The sequence below is a fragment of the Corythoichthys intestinalis genome, chromosome 19, assembly GCF_030265065.1.
Source record: "Corythoichthys intestinalis isolate RoL2023-P3 chromosome 19, ASM3026506v1, whole genome shotgun sequence".
Classification (NCBI taxonomy): domain Eukaryota; kingdom Metazoa; phylum Chordata; class Actinopteri; order Syngnathiformes; family Syngnathidae; genus Corythoichthys; species Corythoichthys intestinalis.
The window spans coordinates 14,856,886-14,876,891 of NC_080413.1; the positions used below are offsets into that span (position 1 = coordinate 14,856,886).

The 20,006-nt window shown below is 41.4% G+C and overlaps 1 protein-coding gene across 3 annotated transcripts in view; it reads right to left on the reverse strand.

The window, feature by feature from the left end:
• The window catches only part of LOC130907329 (syntaxin-binding protein 5-like), a 172,269-nt gene extending 160,387 nt beyond the window's left edge, over window positions 1-11,882 (reverse strand). For 2 of the 3 annotated variants that reach the window (XM_057822271.1, XM_057822270.1), the window contains exons 1-3: window positions 11,602-11,882; window positions 11,345-11,520; window positions 5,315-5,412 (exon numbers count right to left, since the gene is read on the reverse strand). In XM_057822271.1, the coding sequence (XP_057678254.1) occupies window positions 5,315-5,412; window positions 11,345-11,512 (266 nt within the window). In that variant the 5' untranslated portion in view covers window positions 11,513-11,520; window positions 11,602-11,882. Of the gene's footprint in view, window positions 1-5,314; window positions 5,413-11,344; window positions 11,521-11,601 lie in introns of those variants that run through there. The other variant, XM_057822272.1, reaches the window with a different exon arrangement.
• Between the last annotated feature and the right edge of the window lie 8,124 nt (window positions 11,883-20,006).

The window sequence follows — 20,006 nt, forward strand, 5'->3', positions numbered from 1 at the left end:
CACATGATGCTACGGTAGATATCACATATATACAGAACTAGATGCAAATGACAGGCACGGCGGCATTAGCAACATGTATAAAGAACTAGATACGTTAGTAAACAGCCGCCATCTTAAAGCAGTAGACTTCTCAGGAAGGCTCTGTTGTAGAGAACCTTCCTCGCGAACCTAAGTAACTTTTTATCGAGAATGCTCCTAAATCGGAAAAACTTTACTTAAATCTATATTTAAATGATGACACAGTTTTAAAACTTACAGATGTTGAAAGTAGATAGAAGGGAACTAACGGGAAGTAACGGGAGCAATTTTAACAACTTTAACGGTTGATTCACAACATTTAATGACTTCCACACATAGCAAAGGTTACTATCTAGTTATGGCAATATCCACAATACCCCTGTGTCTAGTTCATTTTAGGGTAAAGAATTGGCCTAGGACCAATTGTCCCAAAAACCCTTTCAATTTCACATTGAAAGGGTTTTTGGTCTCAATTGGTCCCTTTCATTTCACATTTTTCTTTGTTTGAGAAAAAAAAAAAAAAAACGATCAAATTATCACCAGTTACTTTGTGAAGTAACTAATTACTCTTACCAACCGAGTTACTAACGCAATTACTTTTTGGGAGAAGTAATTTGTAATTGTAATTAATTATTTTTTTAAAAGTAAGATTAACAACACTGGTGCCAATTCCAGACTCCCTTTGTGAAACGTTTCCGGTGCTGCTTGCTAAGTTTTGTTTACTTGGCTACGCCATGTTGATTTAGCCTTTAAAGGTCTGTACTGAGTGATAAGCACACACTAAACTAAATTGTAGCGTTAGCATAGTAGAATTAGCATTAGCATTTAGCGCAGTGAATGTGTGTCTTCATATAATCTTGGAAAACACTTTACATACAGTTCATGGCATCAGGGTGAGTTTAATTTATTGCAAATAATGTGCTGTTTTCCTGCTGTGTGTGTATTATCATGGTGATGTCCTTGTAGACTCTACAGTTATGTGCTCGTCTGTCATGTTCATTCGTAATTGTTGGAAACTATTTATTTATTCATGGACTAAAACTTTGAAGTTTGTGGACGTAAATGTTTCGAGAATGGCCGGCTAAAACTGGACAAAATTTTTCTGAGTTTTCGTTGACTAAAACTAGACGAACACATTTTGAAATGACTAAAATTTGACTAAGACTAATAAGCATTTTGCCCATAAGACTAAGACGGAAATCAAAATGGCTGCCAAAAACAACAACTGCTCATAGGACTGGGCAACAATGAAAATTTACAATCGTGATTGATCTTGCAAATTGAGCAACTACCCCTCTAGAAATGTTTAAATGTTCACTTAAATTTAGTTAAATTTACACTTAATACGCAGTTATGTCTCTTACGCCCGACATCTGAATTTCAGCCTTTTTACTGCAGTTTCTGACACTTTTGCAATTAAAGGCTGTATATATATATACTTGACTTGACACGATCTCTCTAGCAGTTTGACCACCGTTCACTCCCCCTACATAGGTTTATTTCCTAACCTTCACATCAGAGGTGAGTGTGCTCGAGTCAAAACCACGGTTGCCAGTGAGCGAACGGCCAAGCCGACGGCTCTCGGTCACGCTAATGAGCTGGCGAGGGTTGTTGGACAGGCAACGGAACACACGGAGGACCTGTAAAAGCAGCCTGACAGCGGCGAGCTCGCTGGCGTCCTCTGAAGCTGAACGACTCCCCGCGGCGACGTTTGTTTGCAAGCTGTTGTCGCTGTTTTCCACCATTACTTTTTGTAACTTTTTTTCCCTGCTCTGTGGCATGTGTACTCTGAGATACATATACATACATACTCTGTACTGTAAGTAGAAGTTTTTTTTGTTTTTTTTTTGCCTGCAAGCTAATCACTCCTATAGCATCACATTATTAGCCTACACAACACTGGCCCACGCACACATGCGCGTCTTTTCAAATGAACAAAATCCTACCAAGTGATCATTCCAGTTTTTTTTTTCCTTTTTTTCTCACATTGTTAAAACCTAAAGATTCAATGTTCATAACAATATTAAACATTGTATAATATATATTTACTTACTGTATACCAGGGGTGTCAAACCAATTTTTGTCCACAGGCCACACCTATTTTATGGTTTCTCACTCATGTATGAAAACCTCATTATTACAAATACATACCTAGCACTCTAACCCTAAATCAGTAGCAAATACAAACCCTTCAATTTTATAATGGGATTGGTATCAAGCTAGTTCAAAAGAACTACGACCATCAGGCTCTCTCAGTGAGCTTCTCATCAGCCCAGACAGAAGACCATGCATGCCCTCTACTGGCTAACTTGGAACCTACAGGCAACAATAAGCCCGCACACCCGAAAAGCATGTATGCCCTTTACTAGCTAGCTCGAAACCTACTGGAAAAAAATAAGTCCCCAATAATTAATTGAATTATACAGCCCCGAGATTAAAAAATTAAAAATTGGTCACCAAGGATCGATCATAGACTTCATAATGATAATGAAGGGACACATTCCCCAGACGCTGTGCCATGCCTTCAAGTAGGGGGCCGTCCCACACTCCGCTTCAGTCGGTTAAAGTCAGTCGCAGCTATTCTCAAAAACATGCAGCGATCTAACGCCGGATTTAGGTTGAAAAAGTATGGAAGCTGTACTGCATACAAACAAGGATTGTCTCAGGAGTGATTTGTTTGAGAATTCAAGGTTAAGTATTATTTAGGGCTGTCAAACGATTAAAATTTTGAATCGAGTTAATCACAGCTTAAAAATTAATTTATCGTAATTAATCGCAATTCAAACCATCTATAAAATATGCCACATTTTTCTGTACTGTAAATTATTGTTGGAATGGAAAGATATGACACAAGACGGATACATACGTTCAACATACTGTACATAAGTACTGTATTTGTTTATTATAACAATAAATCAACAAGATGGCATTAACATTATTAACATTCTGTTAAAGCGATCCATTGGCTAGAAAGACTTGTAGTTCTTAAAAGATAAATGTTAGTACAAGTTATAGAAATTTTGTATTAAAACCCCTTTTAATGTTTTCGTTTTAATAAAGTTCGTAAAATTTTCAATCAAAAAATAAACTAGTAGCTCGCCATCTCAATAATTACACAATGCTCATGGTGCTGAAACCCATAAAATTAGTCACACCCAAGCGCCAGCAGAGGGCGACAAAACACCAAAAAAAACACAAGTAACAAGTGGAAATGACACTGTGCTGTCATTTTAATCTGTTTGAGCAGGGCATGTGTGTTAAATGCGTCAAATATTTTAACGTGATTAATTTAAAAAATGAATTACCGCCCGTTAACGCGATAATTTTGACAGCCCTAGTAATATTATATATATATAATTTTCGTACCATGCATGCATTTTGAAACGTGAAAAAAATCAATGGGAGAGATTAACCGCTACGGCATTGGCGTCATAATTCGCAATATTTACGTAAAATAAATGCTAATTGCCTGTTTGTTTTTTTTGTGTACATACATCCATATCTATAAAGAATTCAGGGACTTAAGCATTTATTCAGAAGAATTTTCATTGTAAAAAGCGCTTTGTGGTGATAAGGCGGCGCCACAGTGGCTGAAAGACTAGCAGCACATTCGACATATTTACATAAAATAAATGCTAACTGCCTGGTTCTTTGCTCTTTTAACACTAGAAGTCCCAGAGAATTCTGGTACTCCTACTAGTCCCAAACAATAGCCGATATGGCCTCTCCCCCGGAAAACCCAGAGGTGGCAAAAATGACCCAAGTGCTTTTGAATTGGCAAGTCGTTGTCAGACAGACAACAGCCGTTCATATGAAAATGCAACCACTAGACATACATTAACTTCAGACACAATGACCACAATCCATACTCCATGCCCCTGATTCAGTCCTTCTAAACTATAGACACAATTCCTGCTTTACAGTCAAATTGCAGTTCTAAAACGCTTTTTTTTCTTCTTCAAACAATGTACACATTTGGACCATTCTTTCTGTCGTTATGTGTGGAGTGTAGGAGAAGTGAATTAAAAGATGTGTAAAACTTCATAAATAAATGTAATTAAATAAATGTAGCTTGACTTGAACTGACACAAACTATCACATGAGTCATGAACGAGAGGCCAAATCGGCCATTGCTAGGGAATATTAGGAGTGTTTGTCTCGTGAAAGGCCAAGTCGGCCTCTGCTGGGTTTTCTAGTATTAACAAAGAATCAAGACTGTTTTACGTCCATATCTATAAAGAATTCAGGGATTTACGCACTTATTCACATGAATTCTCAACGTATAAAGCCCTTTGTGGTGATAAGGCGGCGCCACAGTGGCTTAAAGACTATCAACACATTCAACATATTTACGTAAAATAAATGCTAACTGCCCTGTTTTTTTGCTTTTAACCAAGAATTGAGACAGTTTTACATCCATACCTATAAAGAATACAGGGATTTAAGCATTTATTCACAAGAATTTTCAATGTAAAAAGCTCTTTGCCTGTGTTTCTACTCGGTCAGCTTTGATGGAGATAGGCCCCCTATTAATCGGCCCCGTGTCCCGTCAATATATTATGAGGCCTATGGATCAATGTACCTCCCCAATTTCATTCTGATCCATCCACAGATAATGCAAGATTTTATGTAGTGTTGTTATCAAGAAGAACAAGAAGAAGACGTACAAACTGAGTGACATTTTTATCCCTCCTTCTGGGCAGGCTAAACATGCTTGCAAGGTCTCAACTTTTTAATTTGATGCACATGATTTTCTTTCGTGTGCCACAAAAAAATCATGTGGTGGGCCAGATGTAGCCCCGGGCCTTCAGTTTGAAGCATGTGCCTTACAGTATATGCACAATATTTGACAATACTTATAAATATGTCAATGCTATCAAAATTAAAATTGAAACCTAATCTCCAGAGTTATATCTTCAACTTTGACAGAAATAATTTTAATTTCACTTTCACACATAATGAAAACATCAGTCTGTCTTCTTACACACATATTGCTGACAGCAATATGTCATTTCACATGTACATAATGAATGAAACTATCAAGGTTTGTACCTGGAATTCTGATACTTGGCTAACGCTACGAAAACCACACTATCAATCATTGTTTGTTTTTCGTTAGTTGTGTGACAAGCGTGGTCATGTGGAGTACCAAACTCTAGCCAAAACCGCATTTACCGTAACACCCGAGCGAACACTGCACTGCGGACGTTCACTTACCCACCACCAGCTCCCAGTGTGATGCAGAGACCCCAAATGTGAAGCCCCAGGCAGAACTAGGACCACTTAAAAAGGATACAATCTGAGTGCTCCGCTCTGAGTGCCGATGGCCAGGATCTTCTGCACGGGGTCGAACGCCATGGACGACGGCTGGTACGGGAAGCCATGACGGACCGTCTGCGCACAGACGGCAGAGTTTCAATTAGCATTTGACAGCTGCATCGTTACTTTGGGAAATGATATCGCACACCTGGCTGAGGTAAACATACACAGCAGATGGACTTGAAGTGGAAAATTCAGAAACAGTCCTATATAATGACCTATATAGTGAGTTTTTCATTCTGTGGTACAGATCGAACATGTTATGATAATAGGTAGAAATATCCTGTATGCCTGTACTTTTAGTCGCACTGATTTGGCTTCACAATTTAGGACGCTTTTATAATCACAGCCCTATTTTGAGATTTTCTCTTCCATGGATCCTCTCGTTTTTCTTGCTTTTCGCTCTGTCATCGCCTCCCACATAGTCGTGATTAAGTCTAAAGATATTGGAAATTTGCAGCAAATGCAGAGATTTTTTGTTTTTGGGGTTGGATTTGTTGTTTTACCCTACTCTGCTCCTCTGAACGTGTGCAACTGTAGCTTTATGACATCAGTCATCTGGCAGAGGCCTGTGTTTGTTTGCTCAGTGGCAGACGGTAAAGGATGTTACGTAAGAGGCACCCGGTGCAGCATAGACACCTGCCGTCATTTTGGTGTGAATTAGGTACACCTACCTGCAAAAGGAAATGGCAGGTGTTGCGATTCTCACGGGTAGAGAGATAGACATTAAACGGAATGCTTGTTATTGCAGTTTGGAGCTTCACTAGTCATTCACATACAGTATACATCCCACGTTTTCATTCACACACTTACATAAGGCAAATAACAGACTAGCAATCCACAAATATACAGCGATACTGTATAATGCCGTATGCCCATTTACATGGATGCGAACAGCAGTTTATTCATTCAAAGTGCAAACATCCATCTGTCCATTCAGACCTAATGTAAGCATCAACCTGTCCATTCAGGTATAAACACAATGCAAACATCTGGCAATCCATTCACATAAAGAGAGTCATTCACATTGCTTATATGCATGTGTGTATGAACTTCATTGAAGAGGAGAACGAGGGGAATGAGAAAATAGCCAATTTGTTGGAAATGAGACAAAACAATATAATGTACCTCTTTATCAATGTGGATTCCATGGAATACCTTCTATGTAAAATGAGGGCCTCTTGTAGTTGCCAAATGGGCATGTGAATGAGGCAAGACATTGGAAGGCAAGAGAATCGAGTGCACCACTAACCAAAACATGGGTCTCACGAACATTTTATCTAGGGGCTGCAAGTAGGTTTATCAGAATATTCTGCCACTTTTCCAGAAATTGTCTGCGCACTTTTTCGTCAGGGCATACTTGAAGAAAGACATGACTGAAACTGCGTGACGTAATGTATTTATTTCAGAATTAAGTTTCAGCCAAGTGAGTAACATTGTTAACTGACTTTTTGACAAACACCATAAAAAAACTAAGTACCGTATTTTTCGGACTACAGTGGGACAAATAAGTATTTAGTCAACCACAAACTGTGCAAGTTCTCCTACTTGAAAAGATTAGAGAGGCCTGTAATTGTCAGCATAGGTCGACCTCAACCATGAGAGACAGAATGTGGGGAAAAAAAAAAAGAAAAAAAGAAAATCACATTGTTTGATTTGTAAGGAATTTATTTCCAAATTAGAATGGAAAATAAGTATTTGGTCACCTACAAACAAGCAAGATTTCTGGCTGTCAAAGAGGTTTAATTTCTTGTAACGAGGTCTGACGAGGCTCCACTCGTTACCTGTATTAATGGCACCTGTTTTAACTCGTTATCGGTATAAAAGACACCTGTCCACAACCCTCAGTCAGTCACATTCCAAACTCCACTATGGCCAAGACCAAAGAGCTGTCGAAGGATACCAGAGACTAAATTGTAAACCTGCACCAGGCTGGGAAGACTGAATCTGCAATAGGTAAAACGCTTGGTGTAAAGAAATTAACTGTGGGAGCAATTATTAGAAAATGGAAGAACTTACAAGACCACTGATAATCTCCCTCGATCTAGGGCTCTATGCAAGATCTCACCCCGTGGCGTCAAAATGATAACAAGAACGGTGAGCAAAAATCCAAGAACCACACAGGGGGACCTAGTGAATGACCCACAGAGAGCTGGGACCACAGTAACAAAGGATACTATCAGTAACACAATGCGCCGCCAGGGACCCAAATCATGCACTGTCAGACGTGTCCCCCTGCTGAAGAAAGTACACGTCCAGGCCCGTCTGCGGTTCGCTAGAGAGCATTTGGATGATCCAGAAGAGGACTGGGAGAATGTGTTATGGTCAGATGAAACCAAAATTGAACTTTTCGGGAGAAACACAAGTTCTCGTGTTTAGAGGAGAAATAATACTGAATTGCATCTGAAGAACACCATACCCACTGTGAAGCATGGGGGTGGAAACATCATGCTTTGGGGCCGTTTTTCTGCAAAAGGACCAGGACGACTGATATGTGTAAAGGAAAGAATGAATGGGGCCATGTATCGAGAGATTTTGAGTGAAAATCTCCTTCCATCAGCAAGGGCATTGAAGATGAAATGTGGCTGGGTCTTTCAGCATGACAATGATCCCAAACACACAGCCAGGGCAACAAAGGAGTGGCTTTGTAAGAAGCTTTTTGAGGTCCTAGAGTGGCCGAGCCAGTCTCCAGATCTCAACCCCATACAAAATCTGTGGAGGGAGTTAAAAGTCCGTGTTGCCCAACGACAGCCCCATAACATCACTGCTCTAGAGGAGATCTGCATGGAGGAATGGGCCAAAATACCAGCAACAGTGTTTGAAAAGCTTGTGAAGAGTTACAGAAAACGTTTGGCCTCCGTTATTGCCAACAAAGGGTACATAACAAAGTATTGAGATGAACTTTTGGTATTGACCAAATACTTATTTTCCACCATGATTTGCAAATAAATTCTTTAAAAATCAAACAATGTCATTTTCTGTTTTTTTTTTTTTCCTTCCACATTCTGTCTCTTATGGTTGAGGTTTACCCATGTTGACAATTACAGGCCTCTCTAATATTTTCAAGTTGGAGAACTTGCACAGTTAGTGGTTGACTAAATACTTATTTGCTCCACTGTATAAGTCGCAGTTTTTTTTCATAGTTTGGCCTGGGGTGCGACTTATACTCAGGAGCAACTTATGTGTGAAATTATTAACACATTATGATATCATTTCACAGGTTACTTTGGTCGTTTGGAGTGACACTGGTGGTTTGGTAAACTTGTTACCATGTTCTTTATGCTTTAGTTATCTGAATAACTTAATAGCTATGGCCACGTTCGCGTTCTGCCTTTGGCAATGTGTGTTCGATTGTATTATTGTCTTTTTTTATATTGAAATGCATGCTTTTAGTTTGTGGCGCTTTCACGCCCACGTGAAGGCGCACTCACACTTGTTTACGCGAAGAAGAGCGCTCACACGATAGAAAAAGACGGTCAGCTACGCAGGTCTGAGTGAGTGGGTGAGTTAGCGAGAGAGAAACACGGCTGCGAACCTGCGTTTATTGTTTATGCTTGTAAAATATCTTTACAGAGGCAACGCCTGTGCGTATCATCTTTTCTGTTGTTGTTGTTGTTGTTTGTTTTCCACTCGCGATCGGACACTTAGGCTAGGTTCATACTACAGGTCTTAATGCACAAATCCGATTTTTTTGTCATACGTGTTTTTTTGGCGTGCCTGTTCAGACTGCCGTTGTCCATTGAGACCATTCAAGTATTACGCATGCGCACTAATTCGCAGTGCGACACGCGCTGAGCAGGAAGACCCGCATGCGCAAAGGCATCAAAACAAATGGCCACACATGCTGGCTGTCATCCATCATTCCAGGGATATCATATTTTGCTTTTCAAAAAGAGGACACAAATAACAGACATAAATAATGCCCGTTTAGGCTTATATTCAAAGTTTATATGGATCGATAGCATGCACACACTGTCCGTGCATGTCACACACACATACGGGTAGTTTGCCCCGACTCTCGGCCGTGTAAGCAATGTTGAAATATTGCTCATTTTTTAGCAGACAGAAAACCGATCATTCTCAGGCTTATCTTCAACCCATTTTTATTTTTTTATGACTGTCTGTCCCTTTCCCAAAAGCCGTGTTCAATGCAAGCTAGGCGCTAATAACGCACAGCTGCACCGCCACCGTAGCATCTTTCTTGCTCTATGATAACGAAATTGCTGCATGAATTTCGATTTGGGAGACTTGACAGTATAGACCGCCGCGACATTCTGGAAAAATGTGGCCCAGATCGGATTTGAATCACATACGAAAGTGACCTAGATCGGATTTGAAATGGTCCATTTCTATGCGACTTGTCACGTTCAGACCGTCAAGTTAGACAGACAGACTGTTGTCAATGACTCGTGTCGATGTGTTTTTGGTCATTTAAAACTGATTTTACCGTGGATTGGAACATATTCTCGGCTCTCCTGTTCACCATCTGTGTTGTTGTGGAGACGACTTCCGACGCGCAAGAGTGACGTTGCTCGTTAAGAACACGTCACGCAAATAAACAAATCTGATTTGTCGATTGATTTTGTACCTGCTCGAAAGGCCGTTAATGGGCTGGGTCCCAGACTTTTCTCTCAAGTGTTTGAAAAATACAGGGAGAACAGTCCGGCCGTGCCAGGCAACACTTATCCAGCATGTTGTTCTCTACTGTATTTTTATATTAAATTGCCTTTCGAGATGACATCTGTTCTATGTGTTGGATTTTATCAAGTACATTTCCCCCAAAAATGCGACTCTGGTGCGACTTATAAATGTTTTATTTCTCTTTGTTGGGCATTTTATGGCTGGTGCGACTTATATTCAGGTGCGACTTGTAGTCCGAAAAATACAGTAAATGATTAAAACTAAAATGCAAAATCATTTGGAAGTTTGTTAAGTTGGTGGCCCTCCAAAGGCCCTTGGTAAACAAGGTTGAGACCCTTGATCTAGAGCAGGTGTGGGCAAACTATTCACAAAGCGCTGCAGTGGGTGCAGGTTTTCAATCCACCTGATCAGACACCTTTCCACCGATCGGGTGTCTTACAAGTGTAATCAGTTGATTGCAGTTAGGTGCGCTTGTTTCAGGAGAAACCTCATTGGTCAAACTGTCTGTGCTAGATCAGTCGGGACAAAAACCTGCACCGGCAAACGGCCCTTCACGACACCCCTGATCTAGAGGGATATAAGTCATTACAGTGCTTTCAAAACCTGAATAAGACGAGATTCTGTGAATGCAATTCAGTTAAGGGCATCAAGAAAACTGGCCTCCACAACCAAGTATTTGAGCATTTGTCTACGTACATTTGTCACATCACTGATACCACATATGATGCCCAAAGCATACTGTAAACAACCACATCTTCTGACTTCACACCACAGGACACAGAGAGGGGCTGAAAAAAAGCACAGAGCGTGCAGGGTGCGTGCTGCATTATTAACCCCATCCACATGCTTGTTATTGTGAATGCTGTAGAAAGGGACGGGGGGGCAAACCTTTCTCCCAGTAATTTCCCTAACAGAACCCACTTCAGCAGTCCTCGCCCCGAAACAGATCAATGACGTTGGGTAAAGTGCCGATAGAATGGAGAAAGACGGGGCACACATTCCACACACAGTTCCAGTGATATCCCATTCCCAACCGTTCCACTAATCTAAAGCAAGCTGATTATGCAAGAGAGGATCAACGTGGCCCATCCCCTTTGATATGACAGTTCATGCCAAAAACGCGTGCACGCCGAAACGTGAACGCAGAAAGAACAAGGGAGCCCCGACGTAGTGTTTCAATGGGAACTTGCATTTAATTTGCCGGATGTGTAATTCTTGAAAACACGGAAAACTCAAACAGTAAAACTGAGGAAACCATTTTCATCATTAACTCTTAAATAGCCCCTGAGTTTTGATCTAAGCTGACACAGCAGGTGGCCGTAACATGGGGATGAGACACCCACCCCACCCCAAATTTCCGTTTTACCTTACAGAGCTGGAAATGCTCGGACTGGAGATGCTCCTGGACCAGATGGTTCTCCTGCGGACCCACTTGAACCAACGGGTTGGAAGAGGAAGGGGTGGGGGAGGATAAGGAGGAGGAGGACGCCTCTTTCAAGCCGTCCAACACCTTCCTGATGTTGAACTTCTTCATTTTTGTCACTGCGGAAGGAAGGGAGCACACGTTGGGCATGAGTGGAGATGGAAGAAGGCGGGGGTTGAGGATGGAGAATGGCCACTTACATGCACACGTAGTCTCTCGCTCTCTCTCTTCCTCTCTCTCCACCCGGTAAATCTCACGTTTTTAGTGCGTGCTTTTCTGCGAGGTCTCCATGCTGCAAGGCTTCAGCCGCACAGTCTTCTTTTCAATCAGTGATAAAAATGAAGCGGAGAGAGAAAAAGACAGGGAAGAGGGAAAAGGGAAGAAGCTGCAGAGATGCTGGTGCGTCGGTCGGTCAGTGCGGCGACGTGCTCGGACCGTGGCCCCACTGCGTCTCTTCGCGGCTCGGCTCTTCCTCCTCCGCTTGCCCCCTCCCCTTCTCTCCCTCGCTCTATCTCTCGCTCTCCCTTTCTGTGCGCATGCGCATCAGTCGGACGCAGAATCCCGCCACATTGCCTCTGCCACACCAACCCCCAACCATCCACTCTCTCTCCTCTCCTCCAGCGCCCCTCCCTCCATCAATCCATCCACATCCACTCTCACGCACCCGGGTTGTACTCCGCTGCACTCGCTGATGTCTTCGATGTTGCGGTGAAGTGGACCGGGTCCCCCATTGTGAGTAGCTAAGTAAGATATTTGTATCTAATTATATTAAACATGCTGCAAGATAACTGCTGAAAACATGGAGGATTGAGAACGTAAAAACACAAACATCATACTCACTAGAGATGCTGATTATGAAAATAACCTGTAATGTGTGCAAAGCGCTACCAATAAAAAAGTACCTGGTTAGTGTTGGAATCAAGGCTACATACAGTGGGGCAAATAAGTATTTAGTCAACCACTAATTGTGCAAGTTCTCCCACTTGAAAATATTAGCGAGGCCTGTAATTGTCAACATGAGTAAACCTCAACCATGAGAGACAGAATGTGGAAAAAAAAACCACAAAATCACATTGTTTGATTTTTAAAGAATTTATTTGCAAATCATGGTGGAAAATAAGTATTTGGTCAATAAGTTCATCTCAATACTTTGTTATGTACCCTTTGTTGACAATAACAGAGGCCAAACATTTTCTGTAACTCTTCACAAGTTTTTCACACACTGTTGCTGGTATTTTGGCCCATTCCTCCATGCAGATCTTCTCTAGAGCAGTGATGTTTTGGGGCTGCCGTTGGCTAGGCATCTCCAGGACCTTGAAATGCTTCTTACGAAGCCACTCCTTTGTTGCCCTGGCTGTGTGTTTGGGATCATTGTCATGCTGAAAGACCCAACCATGTCTCATCTTCAATGCCCTTGCTGGTGGAAGGAGATTTTCACTCAAAATGTCTCGATACATGGCCCCATTCATTCTTTCCTTTACATAGATCAGTCGTCCTGGTCCCTTTGCAGAAAAACAGCCCCAAAGAATGATGTTTCCACCCCCATGCTTCACAGTGGGTATGGTGTTCTTCAGATGCAATTCAGTATTCTTTCTCCTCCAAACACGAGAACCTGTGTTTCTACCAAAAAGTTTTATTTTGGTTTCATCTGACCATAACACATTCTCCCAGTCCTCTTCTGGATCATCCAAATGCTCTGTAGCGTACCGCAGATGGGCCTGGACGGATTTGAGTCCCTGGCGGCGCATTGTGTTACTGATAGTAGCCTTTGTTACTGTGGTCCCAGCTCTCTGTAGATCATTCACTAGGTCCCCCCGTGCGGTTCTGGGATTTTTGCTCACCGCTCGTTATCATTGTGATGCCACTGGGTGAGATCTTGCATGGAGCCCCAGATCGAGGGAGATTATCAGTGGTCTTGTATGTCTTCCGTTTTCTAATAATTGCTCACACAGTTGATTTCTTTACACCAAACTATTGCAGATTCAGTCTTCCCAGCCTGGTGCAGGTCTACAATTTTGTCTCTGGTGTCCTTCAGCAGCTCTTTGGTCTTGGCCATAGTGGAGTTTCGAGTGTGACTGACTGAGGGTTGTGAACAGGTGTCTTTTATACCAATAATGAGGTAAAACAGGTGCCATTAATACAGGTAACGAGTGGAGCCTCGTTAGAAGAAGTTAGACCTCTTTGACAGCCAGAAATCCTGCTTGTTTGTAGGTGACCAAATACTTATTTTCCACTCTAATTTGGACATAAATTCTTTAAAAATCAAACAATGGGATTTTCTGGGTTTTTTTTCCACATTCTGTCTCTCATGGTTGAGGTTTACCCATGTTGACAATTACAGGCCTCTCTAATCTTTTCAATTAGGAGAACTTGCACAATTGGTGGTTGACTAAATACTTATTTGCCCCACTGTAAATTGAGTTGGGACTAAAATTTATAGGTAGCTGAGACTCAGTCAAGGCTATGTAAGGCCAAGGCCGGCAGAGATTTTGAAGCACTGGGACCAGATCTTGGTCAGTATTTGAAGCTTCTTTAACAGATTGTTAAAGAAGAGACTGTGACCATGTCAAAAATAAGATGAAGGCAGTTGGAGACAATGTCAAGATAAAGACTTTCAGGGTTTGAGACTGAGTCAGGACCAAGGCAGGTTGAAACGATATCATGACCAGGATTTTGCAGGTATGATGTTTAAGACCAAGCCAGGACCACTAACAAGAGGGCGATGACAATAAGTCAAGACCATGAGGTGGAGATGTCATGAAGCAGACATTTATAAACGAGACCAAGTCAAAAATATGAGTTTTTGAGACTAGAGACTAAGTCAAGACAAAGATTTAGAAAGTGTTGAGGATAAAGTTAATACTAAGCCTGTGTCAAGACTTCGAGGGGTTGGAACCAAGTCAAGAGAATAAGAATCGGTGAAAAATTAGACCAATGCTAAAAAGACACAAAGACTGAAGTACGTGGTGAAAGGATGCGTGACCAATTACAAATAAAGATTTCTGTGGAATTGAGTGCAAGTCAAAGCCAACGACACAAATATTGGAGCTGATATTTTCGGTTTATGCACTTTATGGACTTGAATTTCTATACAACTTTTCTACCTTCAGCGAACTCAAAGTGCTTTGACACTATACCCTCATTTACCTACTGATTAGAGATGTCCCGATCGATGCCGATCGATCGGGTCCGATCACGTCATTTTCAAAGTATCGGAATTGGCAAAAATATATCGGCCATGCCTTTTTTTAATATATATTTTTTTTTTTATTAAATTGTTTTCTAATTGTATTTAACGTTACAGACATAATATGTCACACTCATCCAGAGTCTTTAGTTTAGGCTTAAGGTAGGGTTAACAAATTTATCCCAATTACGGCGGCATTTTAAAAAAAAATATCACGTTAAAATATTTAACGCAATTAATGCATGCGCTGCACGACCCACTCACGCATTGTCGCGCTCCATCTGTAATGGCGCCGTTTTACCTATATAAAGAGATAAAAGGCAGCGTAAAATGAGTAGAGTGAAATTTGTCAGCCTTTGGAGCCTTTTTTTAATTGGCTAAAGCCTTACAATCCCTCTCCCTACGATTAGAAATATCATGGGAAGCAATGTGGGAGAGCAAGGTAGCAATTGATCTTTTTCTTAACATCTTATGTTATTTCCCAATGCAGAGAAGATATATCAATTGGTAGCACTACGCACAGTCATGGTTCCACTTCCCATCATGCATTTGGGCATGGCTACAGTATCATTTACTGAAAGCTCAACAAATACACTAGATGGCAATATTTAGTCACAATATACAAAGTCACAAGTCTTTCAATCCGTGGATCCCTCTCACAGAAAGAATGTTAATAATGTAAATGCCATCTTGAGGATTTATTGTCATAATAAACAAATACAGTACTTATGTACTGTATGTTGAATGTATATATTTGTCCGAGTTTTATTCATTTTTTTCTTAATGCATTGCCAAAATGTATATGATCGGGAAAAATGATCGGGAATGATTGGAATTGAATCGGGAGCAAAAAACAGCAATCGGATCGAGAAATATCGGGATCGGTAGATACTCAAACTAAAACGATTGGGATCGGATCGGGAGCAAAAAAATATGATCGGAACAACCCTACTACTGATGATGCAGTTTCAGGAGCAACGGAGCGTTCATTATCTTAGATAAGATCACCAGTACAGGGAATCGGACCTATAACCTCATTTGAGTCAGTGTTAAAACCCAAATCATCTGAGAATTTTTTCAAGACTAAGAACAAATTGAACACAATTCAATATGTGTCAAGTCAAACAAATTCTCTGAAAAGACATGACTGAGTTAACCAGTGAGCTAGGGCAGTGGTCTCCAACCTGGTCCTCAAAGGCCCACTGCGGGTGGTAGTTTTTGTTCCTGCCGATCCAGCATAGATAGTTGAACCAATGAGGTTTCTGCTAAAACAAACAGAGCACCCGATTGCAATCAACTGATTGCACTTGTAAAACACCAGATTGGTGAAAAAGTGTTGTCATTTGTCTGGTTGGAATGAAATCCTGCACCCACTGCAGGCCTTTGAGGACCGGGTTGGAGACCACTGAACTCGGGTACAGCTGTATACAGAGTATCTTTGAGGTCAGAGACTGGCCAGCTCACCAATGACACCTGAGTAGCACAGACACCGGTAAGGTCAACCACATTGGGCAGGTGTCCCACTGCACCTGGGACACAGGATGGCAGAGATTTGAGAGGAAGCTTGCTAGTGGAAATAATACGTTTAGGCTCATTCTAACACCTGATCTCATGCACCAGCACCATATAAGGCAATGCTGCATCTGCTTTTTTGTTTGTTTTTGTCATGTAAGCCCCTCGGCAGGTCAAGAGTGCTTCGAGGCGACAAGAACATGAAAAGCAACAAAGCTAATTCTTTATTCAGTTGGGTCAGGGACAACGCTGATTCGCATAATGAACTGAAATTGACCATACGTAACGGCTCGATTCGGACGTGATATCGAGAATATATTAGGCGGCAAAACAAAGAGGTTCTTGCAAGCGCGTGAGGACGTTGTGAGAAAGAGGAGGACCGTTGGCGGGTTAGTGTTACATCAGTGATTTAATTTAGCGCTATTGTGTGGCGGGCAGACCATTCATCTCCTTGCATTATGTGTACAGGTCTGACTGTCGTGTTTGGATGCTTTGATAAGACTCCCCGTTGGAGGAGGGTTCTTCGTCGCCGCTTCTTTGGAAAGTGATCGAAAGCTTACATCACTGGTTCAAGTGACCATGTTGATGTTAGATTTATGACTAGTCTTGATTGTTTAAGATAGGCTGGTCAACCAACCAACCAAACGCTTGAATGCTCACCAAAATCTGCCATTGAAAATAATGCACAATTTTAGCATTTACCCCCGTTCCGATTAAAGATAGAAAATGCCTAATTATTGGCTATCTCTGAAAGATTTTGTTGAAAAATTATCCTCTGACAGAAAATATTTTTGCTCCAACAATGGTAAACGTCATACCTGTCCAAATAGTTACAATTTCAAATCATTATACAGTGAGCCAAATAAGTATTTAGTCAACCACCAATTGTGCAAGTTCTCCTACTTGAAAAGATTAGAGAGGCCTGTAATTCTCAACATGGGTAAACCTCAACCATGAGAGACAGAATGTGGGAAAAAAACCAGAAAATCACATTGTTTGAGTTTTAAAGAATTTAATTCCAAATAACTGTGGAAAATAAGCATTTATTCACTTCCAAACAAGCAAGATTTCTGTCTGTCAAAGAGGTCTAACTTCTTCTAACGAGGTCTAATAAAGTCTAACGAGGCTCCACTCGTTACCTGTATTAATGGCACCTGTTTTAACTCATTATCAGTATAAAAGACTCCTGTCCACAAACTCAGTCAGTCACACTCCAAACTCCACGATGGCCAAGACCAAAGAGCTGTCGAAGGACACCAGAGACAAAATTGTAGACCTGCACCAGGCTGGGACGACTGAATCTGCAATCGGTAAAACGCTATGTGTAAAGAAATCAACTGTGGGAGCAATTATTAGAAAAAGGAAGACATACAAGACCACTGATAATCTCCCTCGATCTGGGGCTCCATGCAAGATCTCACCCCGTGGCGTCAAAATGATAACAATAACGGTGAGCAAAAATTCCAGAACCACACGGGGGGAACTAGTGAATGACCTACAGAGAGCTGGGACCACAGTAACAAAGACTACTATCAGTAACACAATGCGCCGCCAGGGACTCAAATCCTGCACTGCCAGACGTGTCCCCCTGCTGAAGAAAGTACATGTCCAGGCCCGTCTGCGGTTCGCAAGAGAGCATTTGGATGATCCAGAAGAGGACTGGGAAAATGTGTTATGGTCAGATGAAACCAAAATAGAACTTGTTGGTAGAAACACAGGTTCTCGTGTTTGGAAGAGAAAGAATACTGAATTGCATCCGAAGAACACCATACCCACTGTGAAGCATGGGGGTAGAAACATCATGCTTTGGGGCTGTTTTTCTGCAAAGGTACCAGGACGACTGATCTGTGTAAAGGAAAGAATGAATGGGGTCATGTATCGAGAGATTTTGAGTGAAAATCTCCTTCCATCAACAAGGGCATTGAAGATGAGACGTGGCTGGGTCTTTCAGCATGACAACGATCCCAAACACACAGCCAGGGCAACAAAGGAGTGGCTTCGTAAGAAGCATTTCAAGGTCCTGGAGTGGCCTAGCCAGTCTCCAGATCTCAACCCCATAGAAAATCTTTGGAGGGAGCTGAAAGTCAGTGCTGCCCAACGACAGCCCCAAAACATCACTGCTCTTGAGGAGATCTGCATGGAGGAATGGGCCAAAATACCAGCAACAGTGTGCTAAAAACTTGTGAAGAGTTACAGAAAACGTTTGGCCTCAGTTATTGCCAACAAGGGTTACATAACAAAGTATTGAGATGAACTTATTGACCAAATACTTATTTTCCACCATGATTTGCAAATAAATTCTTTCAAAATCAAGCAATGTGATTTTTTTTTTTTTTTTTTTTTTTTTTTTTTTCATGTTCTGTCTCATGGTTGAGGTTTACCAATGTTGACAATTACAGGCCTCTCTAACATTTTCAAGTGGGAGAACTTGCACAATTAGTGGTTGACTAAATACTTATTTGCCCCACTGTATGTGTGTGGTCGAAGTTTGGGCAATCAACTATCTCTGATTGTGCCATGAACTTGAACTATTTCTGAAGCTCACAACGTTGACACATGTGACAAAAAAGAAGAAACCGGTTGAGTGTTTGTATGACATGTCTCACATTTCATCCACAACAATAAAAATGACAACACTGCATTGCAGTTACCAGATAAGCTAACAGCGATTGAACGCTGCACGTCTGCTGACATACTGTGACAGAAAAACTATGACCCTGCATTAGTTTTCGGGACTCTACCCATTTCCAGGTTTCATGTGAACATCCACAAAACAGCACAATTTCATTCTGACTTAACTAGAGCTGCACAATCTCCTGAATCTGCTCATTTATTCATGCGAATCCAGCTGCTGCCGCCTCCTCACGGAACTCACTCCCACTTCACACCTACATAATGCGTGATTGACTGATATGATTCTTGTGAATTTCACTGTCCACTTGCTGTCAGTCTAGTCAATGTCACTGCCACTGACGTAACCATGTTTTCCAAGTGAACATTTCTGCACGTAATGGCTATAAACATTCAATCTGGCAGGTTGAATTCTATCTTTCGGGGGCATCTGCATGTGTTATCAGCTCAGCGCATCCTTTCCCCGGGGGATAACAATTCGGCACAATAACGCGTGGAAAATATGCAAATAGGGAACATGCAGTTCTATTATGCATAAGAGCAAAGGGCTAATCCAGTGCTAATTCAAGGGGCAGAGGTTAGGCAGGATAAAGTGGGACATGACAACGATGCCGGGCAGCATTAGGTGGCGTGTGCATTAGTTTGAACGCATGAGCAGTGACAAAACCCGGCCCTAGGTGGCCACAAGCTACCCAATTAATGAAAAGAAGACTTAACGAGGAATTTAGAAAAAGGCACTGCTGGACAGCTTCAAGAAGTTGCCAAGGCTCACTGAGAATTTGCATATATCACACAGATGTTTGTATAGAAGGCATGAATATGCATTGGCGTTCGACGAGCGCATCCATCCGCAGTACGTGCCCTCACATATGTGAAAACTCACTGTCCCCAGAAAACCTTTTAAGTAACGATTTCAAGTTTTACTGCTGCAGTAAAATTTTATGGATTTATATCTCAGCACAATTTCAGATCACTGTTGCTACATACTTTTTACAAAAAAACTTTTTTCCTCAGATTGTGCTATTTGCCAGACAAAAGGATGATGAGATTTAATGAGATCTTTACCCACTATACACAACCACCCAAACTATAGGATTTACTAGCTTTCTAGGAATCTGACATCGCTTACGTTTTACATATTGGCCCAGTGTTGCACTGATAAATCAGAAAAAGCGCTGAGTGAAACAAAGGACCGGACCCTCTTTATAAAATAGGAACTAATATAAAAAATATTCTGTATGTGTTTTTGCATCATTCCATCATTTACCGCTTGAT